We start from the raw sequence: 13,029 nt of genomic DNA on the forward strand, positions 1-13,029 counted from the left end.
GAATGTAATCCCTAGGGAAACACCCAGGGAGATGGTGGCTTTGAGGTTGTCCATAAGTAGATGCCTGGTGGTGGCAGTCAGGAGCCAGTCGTCGAGATAGGGAAACACTTGGAATCCAAGACTCCTCAGGTGAGCCGTCACTACTGCCAAACACTTGGTGAACACCCTGGGGGCTGTGGTGAGACCAAAGGGCAGAGCACAAAATTGGTAATGACTGGCTCCCAGGCTGAAGCGCAGATACCTTCTGGACGCCTGATGTATCGGTATGTGATAATAGGCGTCCTTGAGGTCTATGGAGCACATCCAAACATCCTTCTCCAACAACGGGAGAATGGATTGCAACGTGACCATTCGGAATTTGGATTTCGTGATGGATAGGTTCAGTCTGCTGAGATCCAATATTGGTCTCAGGTCCCCTGTCTTTTTTGGCACTAAAAAGAACCTGGAGTAATTTCCTGATCCGATTTGGTCTGTGGGGACCGGTTGGATGACTCCTTTTTCTAGCAGCTTTGAAGCTTCTGCGGCTGCTATTTCCCTTTGACTGGGTGGTGGATCCGGGATTCTCTTGGACGGAGGGGGTGAGTATTTGAATGGGATGGTGTAACCTCCGGCAATTATCCGAAGCACCCATCTGTCCTGAGTGATTGACTCCCAGGCTTTTAGGTGCTTGGCAAAACGACACCCGACTGGCTCCGGAGCAGCACAGCCGGGCAATCCCTCATGTCGTGTGGGAGGCTGAAGAGCCACGAAAGGACTCGCGGTCTCCAGAATTGCGGGGCCCTCTGCCGCCGCTTGGGCGGCGGCTCCCTGAAAAATTTCCCCGCCCTCTGCCTCTGGACGGGAATCTTCCTGCTGTTGGGAGAAAAACTTGCGAGATTTTGAACCACATTTTCCCCTCCTTTGGCCTTGGGGTAAGGCCGAAGGGAGTGGAATAACGGGCCCCTACGGCAGATAACGTTTTTCCCTCTTGCTCACAGCGGGTAAGGGTGTCTTTCACCTTGGGTCCAAACAATGAGGACCCATCAAAGGGAGCGTCGGCGAAGGAAGACTTGAAGGCCTCCATGAACTGACACAAGCGGAGCCAGGCTTGTCTCGTGAGCCACGCCTGTGCCTGCCGCTCTACCCGCCCCTTCGGCCGCATAGGAAATGAGCCTCATGGACGAGTTAGCAATTGGCGTAAGGATAGCCAACTGAGAGCTAACGGACTGGGCTAGCTGCTCAGGTAGGTTACCCGAGAGGGAGTCTGACAACTCCTTGACCAGATCCCTCTGAAGCCTGGTAAAATGTGCCAAATAATTCAGAGACCTTAAGGTAAAGGCCGCTGAAGTCAGGGTGCGCTTCCCGTACCTATCCATACTCCTAGACTCCTTATTAGGAGGATGGATGGACGTTGAAGCCTCTGCCACGTCCTGTTGTGTAGCAGATGCCACCACCATGGCATCTACAGCCACGCCTTTAGTAAGGAACTCCTTCTCGGGGCCAGCAGATAAGAATTTGTTTGGACGAGAAGGGACTGGTTCCACGGTATCCGGGTGTTCCCACGCCCTTCGACAAACTAAGTCCAGAAGCTCGTCGAAGGGCGGAGACACCCAGGAAGCGGAGGGCTGAGCCCCAAAGGCCTTGAGGAGCACTGATTCGTCCGCAGAGGGGGGTTTGGACATCCAGCCGCCTCGTTGTTTGAGGATCTCTAAGATGTCTGCAAAGGAGACATCATCCGAGGACGACTTAGGGGACCCCTCCGCATCATCCATATCAGTGTCCGATGTAATAGACTCGGGGGAGTCCACGTGCTTCCTCTTGCACGATCTCTTCCTTGGGGGTTCCTCTGAAGACAACTCCGAAGAACCCTCAGGAGGAGGGGAACCCCCACTGGGGGTAACCTCAGGCCTCGGGGCTCCGCTGGCTACGGACAGGGGAACTGCCAAAGACCCAGTCTCCACGCCCAGGGAAGGTGCTGGTAAAACCGGAGAGATGGCCGAAGAGGATTTGGCCAAGGGTCTCCTCATGGCCCTGAAAGGCGGACCCGCAGAATCCTGGGAGAGTCCGGTCTCGGGCCATGATGGTAGACGGAAGTCCCAAGGCGAAGCACCGAGAGGGAGGCTCGGAACCGAAAGCATAGGTCCCGAAACATCACCCTCGGGTCCAGCCGAAGAAGTCCGCGTACCAAACTCGGACCCGAGGGCCCGGGTTGGAGTAAGGGTCGGAGCCGACCCTGAGATCTCCACCGGCTCCAGGAGCACCCGCTCCGACGGAGCCGAAGCAGTCGGAGGAGGAATGGCAATGGGGTGGGTCATGGTCATCGGCTCCGAGGCCAACTGGGTCGGAACCGAAACAAATTTTTGGAAGACTGGGGACTGGAAAAGTCTTTGGAGCACCCTGTCTATATCAGAATCCGACATTCTCGAAGACCGAGAGGAAACAGAACGGGTTCGAGAAGACCTCTCCCTCGGCCCCAAGGGACTAGGGGACCGGCTCGAGGCGACTCGATGAGAATCGGCGCCGAGGAAACACACACCAGATTCCATCGATGCCGAGGTAGACTTGGCCGAGGAGGAAGTGTCTGAGCGGGCGACCCTTGTCGGCTCCGAGAGCAGTGGAGCCGACGAAGGTGACCCGCCTCTCGATGCCCCAGCCATCGGCTCCGAAGCCCGAGTCGATACTGGAGGCATCGAGGCAGACCGTTCGACCTCGGCTCAAGTCTTTGGAGCCGAAGGAGAGGCCTGCCTAGGTCTCTTGGCAGTCGGATCCGACGGACTGGTCGGAACCAAGCCCTTTTCTTTTTGGCAGGAGTCGGAGAGGAAGACAAGGCTTCTTCAAAAGAGGGTTTAATCAACCCTTTGAGAATCAATTTATTTTTCCTCTCCTGGAGGACCCTTGAGGAAAAAGCGTGACATACGCTGCATGACTCCTGCAAGTGCTTTGCCCCTAAACAATAAACACAAAGTAGATGGTCATCAGTAACAGACATCTTAAAAGCACATTTAGAACATTTTTTAAAACCCGAAGGCCTAGGGGTTTGAGACATGTTGATACACAAATCTAGTCACTCTGACAGGAAAGTACACTAAATTTTTACTGCTGATAAATAAAAGCTTATAGTAATTATTAATGCCAACTCTTCCTGTAAAAAGAACAGGTAACTCTAACCAATTTGTACAATTACTAGAGACCCTGTAAGTATAAAGGTTAACAGTCCGGGAAGGCCCTGGATGGAGGGGGGGCCGAAAACAAACTGAACCCAATCACACACAACAATTCCAAATCCAAATCGTACACAAAGTTAGCGATAGCCGTTAAAACAGCTTTTGTGAGCAAAAACAGCAAAAAACTGACAGAAAAGTTAGTTTAATAAACTACTTAGCTCAGCCAGCTCGAGAACACGTCTTCGCAGGGAAGCGGCAAACGAGATCTGGGGGACTGGTGGTGGTGCATCCTGGGATATAGTAAGCTCAGCCAATAAGAGACTTCGCTCTTTGGCATAAGCGTGCCGAGTCGGAGCCGAGGGATCGGCTCCGAACCCATCATTCAGAATGTAGGCGAGATAGGATCACATAACATCAAACCATATTGATATACTTTCAGGTGGAAATATTATACAGCACTTATAATCTATACGGTGATTGTCAGTCAAGCATTGCATAGCTCATTCAATTCCTGCCTTCCTTTAAACCTCATTCCTCCTCCAATTCATTATTCGGCATTTACTGTTCCCACCATTCCTGCTTTTTTCTACATAATTTGCTCCTAATCCTTTCTAAAGAGCCCACTTCCAGTTCTTCTATCTCTGCTACTTACAGTCACTGCTTCTAGTACAGTTTATTTAGACTTTTATTTCCATTTTCTAGAAACTGCTTTTTTGGCAGCCACAAGAATTAAACTTAGCAAGGCCTTACTATGTCTAAGCAATTCCATTTCTGCATCACAGCTCAAAAAAATCAATCCAGCCACTGGGGATGCACAAGCCAGTGCATTTTGTCAAGCCCAGATAAATGGGGAGGGTTACATCAGGAAGGGCATCCTGTATAAAACTTTTGCCAAATGACATACGAGGACAACAGTACAGATTTCCATACCGGATCAGTCGAGGCCCATGTTAACAGTGACTGCCACCAGTACTGTTAGCCAACAGGGTGTTGGTGTAAATTTGGCTACTGTTGGCCGAAGAAGAATAGGGGGAAGGCATGCCCGAAGGCAGGAAGAGAGGAGGAAGGTTAGCAGCATGTTAGTGAGGGTAGGAACTTTGAATGTTGGCAGTATGACTGGTATAGGGAGAGAGAGAGCTGATAAGATGCAGAGAAGGAAGGTTGATATATTGTGCGCGTGCAAGAGACTGGACGGAAGAGGAGTAAAGCCAGGTGTATCGGAGGTGGGTTCAATTGTTCTATCATGGTGTGGATGGGAGAATAAATGAGGTAGGGTTTATCCTGAAGGAATAGTATGCCAAGAATGTTTTGGAGGTGAAGACAGTGTCAGATAGAGTGATGTTTATGAAGCTGGAAATTGATGGTGTGATGATGAATGTTGTTAGTGCATGCTCTGCAAGTTGGGTGTGCGATGGATGAGAAAGAAAAATTTTGCAGCGAGTTGGATGAAGTGGTGGTGAGTGTACCCAAGGGCAAGAGAATGGTGATTGCAGCGGATTTCAATGGGCGTGTTAGTGAAGGGATTAGAGGGGATGAGGAAGTGATGGGTAGGTATGGTGTTAAGGAAAGAAATGCAGAAGGTCAGATGGCAGTGGAATTTGCGAAAAGGATGGACATGGCTGTGGTGAATATGTATTTTAAGAAGAGGGAGGAGCATAGGGTGACATACAAGAGTGGAGGAAGATGCACACAGGGAGATTATAACCTATGTAGGAGGGCCAGTCTGAAGGAGACTGTAAAGTAGTGCCAAGGGAAAGTGCAGTTAGACAGTATAGGATGGTGGTCTGTAAGATGAGGCTGGTGATCAAGAGGAGGAGGAGTGTGAGGGCAGTACCAAGGATCAAATGGTGGAAGTTGAAAAAGGGTGATTGTGAGGTGGAGTTCAAGGAAGAGTTAAGACACGCACTGGGTGGTAGTGAAGAGTTACTGAACAGCTGAGTAATTACAACAGAGCTGGTAAGGGACACAGCTAGAAAGGTACTTGGTGTGACATCTGGACAGAGGAAGTAGGACAAGGAGATGTGGTGGTGAATGAGGAAGTACAGCAGTGTATACAAAGAAAGGTTGGTGAGGAAGTGGGATTGTCAGAGAGATGAAGAAAGTAGGAGTACAAGGAGATGAGGCATATGGCAAACAGAGAGGTGGTGAAGGATAAAGATAAGGCGTATGGCAAGTTGTATGAAAGCATGGACACTAAGGAGGGGAAAAGGACTTGTACGGATTGGCTAGACAGAGGGACTGAGCTGAGAAAGATGTGCAGCAGGTAAGGGTGATAAAGGAAAATGAGGGAAATGTACTTACAAGTGAGGAGAGTGTGTTGAGCAGATGGAAAGAGTACTTTGACGGGCTGATGAATAACAAGAATGACAGAGAAAGAAGGTAGGATGATGTGAGGATAGTGAATCAGAAAGTGCAACAGATTAGCAAGGAGGAAATAAGGACAGCTATAAAAAGGATAGAGAATGAAAAGGCTGTTGGTCCGGATGAAATACCTGTGGAAGCATGGAGGTGTTTAGGTGAAATGGCAGTGGAGTTTTTAACCAGATTGTTTAATGAAATCTTGGAAAGTGAGAAAATGCTTGAGGAATGGAGAAAAAGTGTTTTGGTACAAATTTTTAAGAATAAGGGTGATGTGCAGAGCTGTAGTAACTACAGAGGGATAAAATTAATCAGTCACGGCATGAAGTTATGGGAAAGAGTAGTGGAAGCTAGGATAAGAAGGGAGGTGATGATTAGTGAGCAGCAGTATGGTTTCATGCTGGGAAAGAGCACTGCAGATGCAATGTTTGCTCTGAGAGTGTCAATGGAGAAGTATAGAGAAGGTCAGGAGTTGCACTGTGTCTTTGTGGACTTAGAGAAAGCATATGACAGGGTGCCTAGAGAGGAGCTGTGGTATTGCATGAGGAAGTTGGGAGTGGCAGAGAAGTATGTAAGAGTGGTACAGGATATGTACGAGGGTAGTGTAACTGTGGTAAGGTCTCCGGTAGGAGTGATGGATACATTTAAGGTGGAGGAAGGATTACTTCAAGGATCAGCTCTAAGCCCTTTCTTATTTGCAATGGTGATGGACAGGTTGACAGATGAGATCAGACAGGAGTCTCCATGGACTATGATATATGCAGATGACATTGTGATCTGTAGTGAGCATCAGGAGCAGGTTGGGGAGACCCTGGAGGGGTGGAGATATGCTCTAGAGAGGAGAGGAATGAAGGTTATCAGGACTAAGACGGAATATGTGTGTGTGAATGAGAGGGAGGATAGAGGAATAGTGAGGATGCAGGGAGTAGAGTTGGCGAAGGTGGACAAGTTTAAATACTTGGGATCAACAATTCAGAGTAATGGTGAGTGTGGAAGGGAGGTGAAGAAGAGAGTACAGGCAGGGTGGAGAAGAGTGTCAGGAGTGTTTTGTGACAGACTGGTACCAGTAAGAGTGAAAGGGAAGGTCTACAAGAGGATAATGAAACCAGCTATGTTACTTGGGTTGGAGAAGGTGGCATTGACAAAAAGGCAGGAAACAGAGCTGGAGATGGCACATTTAAAGATCTTAAGATTTGCATTGGGTGTGACATGGATGGACAGGATTAGGAATCAGTATATTAGAGGGTCAGCTCAGGTTGGAAGGTTTGGAGACAAACCCAGCGAGGCGAGATTACATTGGTTTGGACATGTGCAGAGGAGGGATGCTGGGTATATTGGGAAAAGGATGCTAAGGATGTAGCTGCCAGGTAACAGGAAAAGAAGAAGGCCTAAGATAAGGTTTATGGATGTGGTGAGAGTGGACATGCAGGTGATTGGTGTGACACAGCAAGATGCAGAGGACAGGAAGAAATGGAAACAGATGATCTGGTCTGGCAACCCCTAACAGGAACAGCCGGAAGAAGATCACAGCTAAAAAAAATTTCTTTAGTTACACCAATTTGCTCACCCAGTACTTCTTAGAGTAGTCTGCAGGGAATTTTTACAGCCACCTCATTTCAGTCTTAAAGTACATGTTCCCTATTACCTCTTTCTTCTCCATCACCTTCCAACATTTGCAATCTACCAGAGTAAAAATTCTTTGGAGTCTGTTGGGGGTATAAAAATACTTATGCAAACACTTCTAAGCAAAGATTACACATTTTCTAAGCCTCGTTGCATACTTGGGAGCCATACATATATTCACTCATTGTTTCTTTGTGAATTTTTTATCCAATGCCTCTTCCCAATCCTTTTTAACCTCCTCCGATTTATTCCTATAGTTATTATACAATATTTTATATGCCCTATTAATAATCCTTTTTTAACAGCAGCTTCTGGTCTTGATTCTACTAAAAACTCTACAAGTGCTAGTACTTCACTTAGAATCCCCGTTTCTTACCCTTTGCCTGTACTCTGATATCAATCCTTGACAAGCAAGGCAATCTCTAGCCTGCAGTCCAAATGAACTTTTGGCCTCTTCCCATTCTGTTACCTTTTCCTCTCTAATTATTTATTCCAAATACTTAATTCTTTTGCCAGTTTTCTCCAGTAAATTCCAGCCCCTATGCCTATTCTCTATACCTCTAACTGCAGTCATGCCTATCAGCAGGGTCTCCTTTCTCTACTTCCATGTTAGTTCTTAGAATACTTTCTGCTATTTTATGAATGTAATGTTCTGTATGGTTATGGATATTCTCCGTAAGGATCTACACATCAATAATCCCAGTCTCTCCTTGTTTCTTAAGCCCCCCCCATTTCATCATCATCCCTTACCACTTTGAATTATAGCCTTCTGCCTATGTTATGTATAGGAGCCTTAACTCTGTAGCTCTGGAATAACTACAAATCAGGTAATCTCAAACCACCTTGTTCTAGTGGAAGGATCAATTTATCCCACCTAACTCTTCCCCTCCTAGATAAAATCCTTCATCTCTTTATTAATTGCTACCCACAACTTCTCTATTTGATAAAAGTATGCCTGACCTGTGTATAAAACTAAAGGGACTAAATACATTTTCACTGCTTGTATCTTGCTATCCATAAAAAGCTTTCAATTTCTCAGTTTTTGTATTACCTTGTGTTTTGTCTCTTCCAACATATCCTTAGCTGCCATAACAGAAAACCTATTAATCCATACTTCTAAGCACTCAATTTTATCATGTCCCATAAATATGGGTGTTGCTTAACCTATTTGTCAGAGTACATAGTTTACAGGGATTGCCTTTGTTTTATCTTCAATAATTTTGTATCTCTAAAAGACTTGAGAATCTACAATCTACCTTTTCTGGTTTTATCAGATATAAAATATCACCTGCAAATAAAGGCTATACCAACATTTCTTGATTATACCAATTACATCCTTGAATTTCCTACTCCCTTATTTTCTTTGCCAATGGTGCTAAATATAACACAAATAAAGGGGAAAGAGGACACCCCTGCCTGGTTCCTCTGCTCAAACAAAACTTACCAGAGAGGAACACCGCCCAAGTTTAATTTTTCCCTCTGACCCCGCATATATTCTCCTCATGAACTTTACAATTTTGTCAGGGAATGCAAATGCTTCCATTGTAATACTCACAAAATCCCAGCTTACTTTACTGAATGCTTTCTGTGCATCAAGAACCACCACCAACAGTGGTATTTTCTTACAATCTGCTTCCCTCTGGATTATCATTTGTTCTATTAAAGTTGTCAAACATTTGCCTCTCCTCCACAAAGCCACACTGAGCCACATATATCAATTTTGGCATCACTGCTGCACTTCTTTTGGCCATTATAAACAAACACTTAATAATCATAGTTTAGAATTGAAATGGGCCTGTATGAAGGTGGATCTGATGGATCTTTAACATCTTTAGGTGTTACAACCACCACAGCTTTCTTCCATGATGTTGGTGCTTCTCCTCCTTTTAAAATACTGTTAAAACAAAACCTTACATGTCTTCATCACGTTCTTCCCTCCTAATTTCTAAACTTCCACAGGAATATCATCTATTCCTGGGGACTTTTATATCACCATTTTATTTCATCTCCTCCTATCCTAGTTGCAACTGCTGCTTGTTCTGTGACAGTCTCCCTATTCTGCAATAGTTTGTCAGTCCCTCAGAATAATTCTTCTTAACCATATTTCTTTCTTTTATTACCACCCTATTTTTAAACTCCACTTTAATTTTATCCCACTCCCTAGCTATAGTTTCAGAAGCAATCTGTCTTCCCGAATAATTCCCAGAACCCATTCCTTAAATTCCTCTTTTTGACAGATAGGTGGGGAACTACCATGGTCTCATTTTTATTGCACTATCCTGCATTTTTATTTTAATTATTATTGGTATGTGATCTGAAATGGCTACTGGATGCGTATCAAAACTTTAAATTAAATGCACGTTCCTGTGAAATATAATTTCTGGCAAGTCTTGCCCAGTTTTTGTAGCTTTTGTTACTCAGTGAGCAGTCACCTTGGAAGTCCCTGGAATAAAAACATCTTGAGTGTTTCAACAATAGTAGAAGCAATATGGCTAATAAAAACATCAGCAAAGTTAGACATGTTACCAGTACAAGTAAACTCCATATGAACTACAGAAGGTGGCAATTCTTGCTACATTTCGGGTGCTGAGAAACAAACATCAAAGACTGAAAAAAATACTCATATCTCATGAACTTTAACAGTCCCATGTTTTGGGATAGAGTCCCATTCTAGTCACAGTACTAGAAATCCTACACATCTGGAGAAATTAAACATAAAGAGAGTCCTAATAAACAAGTTACTCAGTCTACAAATATATTGAAAGTCCTTACTAAACAGAAATTTGAACCAAAATGACTAAAATGGAACTTGCAACAGAAAATTTATTTAAGGAAATAACAGTTTTGGTGCAGTGATAGCAAATAAATGAGACACCAGGCAATTGCATGTTTATTCCAGTCTCATATGAAATGACACCAACTAAGTAGCCATAGAATGCGGGGACTGAAAAATGCTGGAAAAAGTTGGCTTGATGTATGACATTTGCAGAAAAAAGGTAAAAACTCCTATGAGCTATCCAACCTAAAGAAAGAGGTGTTTTATTTAACCCCACCATACTTCATCTGGAGTTTTAATATTTTGCCAATATTTTCTTAAATCAAAATCAGTGTAGAATTCAGAAAGCAGTAATGCTGCTACCACTGTTATTTTGCAAGGAAATTTGAAAAATTGCTCAGTTTTGCATGCTTTGCTTTAACGAAACCAACCAAAAATATCCAAATAAGCAGGATGACAGACATCTATAATTCATGGCACTGACTATGCAAAATTAAGACTTCAGGAAAACAGTACAGAAGAGTTTTGCTTACTCTTGTCATGAGTGAAGGTGTTCCAGTCTTCTTGGGAATCTTTTAGCTTCTTCATCACTACGAGTTTACCTCCATCTACATCTACGCTCAGGCTATATTTCTGTGACTTCCCAATTTTGGTCAAATCAAGGTTACTGTCCAGTTTCACCTGAAAAATAATGTAATAACTAAATAAAGGGTTCATGAAGCAGCATAGGTGATGGAAAGGGGTCATCATGCTGTGCAGTACTATGACACCATACCAAACAAAATTAAAACAAAATGTTAAGCAGAAAATGCACCAATACAAAAACTGGATAGCAGAGGTAAGCTTTCTCAAAACTACCAAATATGTGAAACTGCCTGTTACCTCCCTACTTAAAAAGTCTTAAAGATGACATTCAACTTGGGGGTAGAATAATATGGAAGAGTCTGACCTGGCAGTTTTACAAGCAATTTCTAAAGCAGCATTTTATATTATCAACTGAATAGTTTTAACCCAGTTCAGCAGTTTAATCATGCTAAAAAATACAGCAAATTCCACAACACAATTGCTTTCAAAACTGTAATCACTGGGGCATATAGGAAACTGCTTACAAAGGAATTCAATTCAAAATGGTACAAGTAGTGCAACTGTCAACGGGAAGTGAATGTATTAATATGTACATTCATTTGCAGTCTTAACAAGTGCAATTAAAAGCACGAAGCAATGCACAAAAATAATGAGACATGTTAACTCGGAATATGGAAAACATCACTGCACAGTAAAAAAAGCTTCTCTGCACCTTCTTTTCATATATGTTTCTGGACTTCTTTATCCCTCTTCAAGCTGCAAGATGAAAACATAGTAGAAACTGAAACAGGTATGCTTATAGTAGCGAATTCGGAGATGTTCACCAAAAATAAGAATGCTCATTAAAAAGGGCACATACCTGTACAAGCCTGGGTTTTGAATTATACAGAGATTAGAACAATTCAGCTAAATGCGTTTTTTCTTTCAGATGATAAACAGGACACACAAAGAGATGGGCAGTACACTGGTGCATTGTTTAGCAGTCTTGTCTCAAAGCACTTGGTTCTCCAGTTTGATTCTCAGCTGGGTTCTTTTTTACGTGCAGTCTGCATGTTCTTTCTATGTCCATATGGGCTTTGCAAAGAGCTCTAATTTGCTCCCACCTCCCAAACATATACAAGTGAAATAGCAATCCTTAAAAAAACTGCTCACAGGTGTACATTTAGTGCTAGTGTGTGTGTTGTCATCCTGCAGACAGCTGGTGCCCTGACAAACATCAGATTTTTTTTTTTACTTGCAACCAATGAGTATCACAAAAGACTACCTTGTCCATGACCTTGTACTGGATCAAGTGTGTAAATGCAGAATAAATTATGAATAAAAACACAAGATCAAGAGATAAATGTTTTCTTATGATCAAATAGTGAGACTAGAATTATTAAATGCCAAGTGTCAAAGGGGGCAATCTCACTGACTTATGAACTTTGGTGATGTCAGGCAATGTTACTTATGTGACTAGTGATGTCATACAAGAGGTGATATAGGATCATAAGTTGTTACTAGGCTAACAGCCCCAAGGCCCTTACAAGCCTAGCCAAGTTCAACCCATGTTCACAAAGTTGCCTGGTTCAAGCAGACACTAAAAATTAGCACCTGTTGCCCCTGTTCAAGAGGGCTAAAGACTTTCAACCTATCCTACAAAGAGTTGCCATTTTGTGGGTAGCCAATCAGGAAGTGACATGTGAACATCATGGGCTAATCTTGGATGCAACGCTAGTGCACTGTTGCATTCTACTACAATTTTTCACCCGTCCATAAAATTCTGTCTGGATATGCGAAGTGTTCATAATCTATCTTGGGTATGGCACCATTTCTTGTAGTGATGGTGATACTGGTTATACTTGAGCATGTCTGAACCAACACCACTGTTGTTTACAGCTCCAGGAGGGAATGATGTAATTGGCAATGGTGTGTCGTGGCTCTAAGGTTTGGTGGTTACAAAAGCCATTACCAGCAAAGATCAATGTGGAGCAAAGCTGTGGTTTTGCTCCAGTGCATGCAACATGTATGAAAATAAATTTCAGAAATGACAAATCCACTGTCTCTCATATGCAGCTGGTAATTATGCCACAATGTACATAACATCATCTTTGATGGTGAGACATCATTACGGTTCTTGCTGGGGTAAAAGGTGACAGGCAGATGTTCTTCTTTTGCAAACAGGTTATAGACTCCAGTAACTTACGCTAGCATGGATAAGAAATAATAAAATCAAAGTTAATTAAATTACATTCAAAGAAAAGACTGAAAATATTTTATTCATTTATTATTTTACATTTGTTGACCGGGCTAGTCTAACTGGGTATATGTCCATTTTCAGTAGAGGCCCGGGGAGAAAAGCTCCAAGGAAAAAACATACAATTTAATAGAGAGTAACATCAAAACAGTTTTAAACAGCAATAATTATACCATAAAAGCAGTTTTATACAGCAATAATTTTAGCATAACATGTTAGCTAAAGAAATTCTTAAAAGAATATAAAAAATAGAAGAATTAAAAGGTTTTCTCTCTCTTTTTTTTTTTTTTTCAATTATAACCTATTCT

The 13,029-nt window shown here is 43.2% G+C and overlaps 1 protein-coding gene across 1 annotated transcript in view; it reads right to left on the reverse strand.

The window, feature by feature from the left end:
* INPPL1 (inositol polyphosphate phosphatase like 1) overlaps nt 1–13,029 on the reverse strand; it is a 1,746,155-nt gene that overhangs the window by 1,064,048 nt on the left and 669,078 nt on the right. The window contains exon 9 of the mRNA XM_044073026.1: nt 10,434–10,581. Coding sequence (XP_043928961.1) covers nt 10,434–10,581 — 148 coding nt within the window. The remainder of the gene's footprint in view (nt 1–10,433; nt 10,582–13,029) is intronic.

The sequence above is a fragment of the Protopterus annectens genome, chromosome 5.part1 (genome assembly GCF_019279795.1).
Source record: "Protopterus annectens isolate FY-2018-M chromosome 5.part1, PAN1.0, whole genome shotgun sequence".
Classification (NCBI taxonomy): Eukaryota; Metazoa; Chordata; order Ceratodontiformes; family Protopteridae; genus Protopterus; species Protopterus annectens.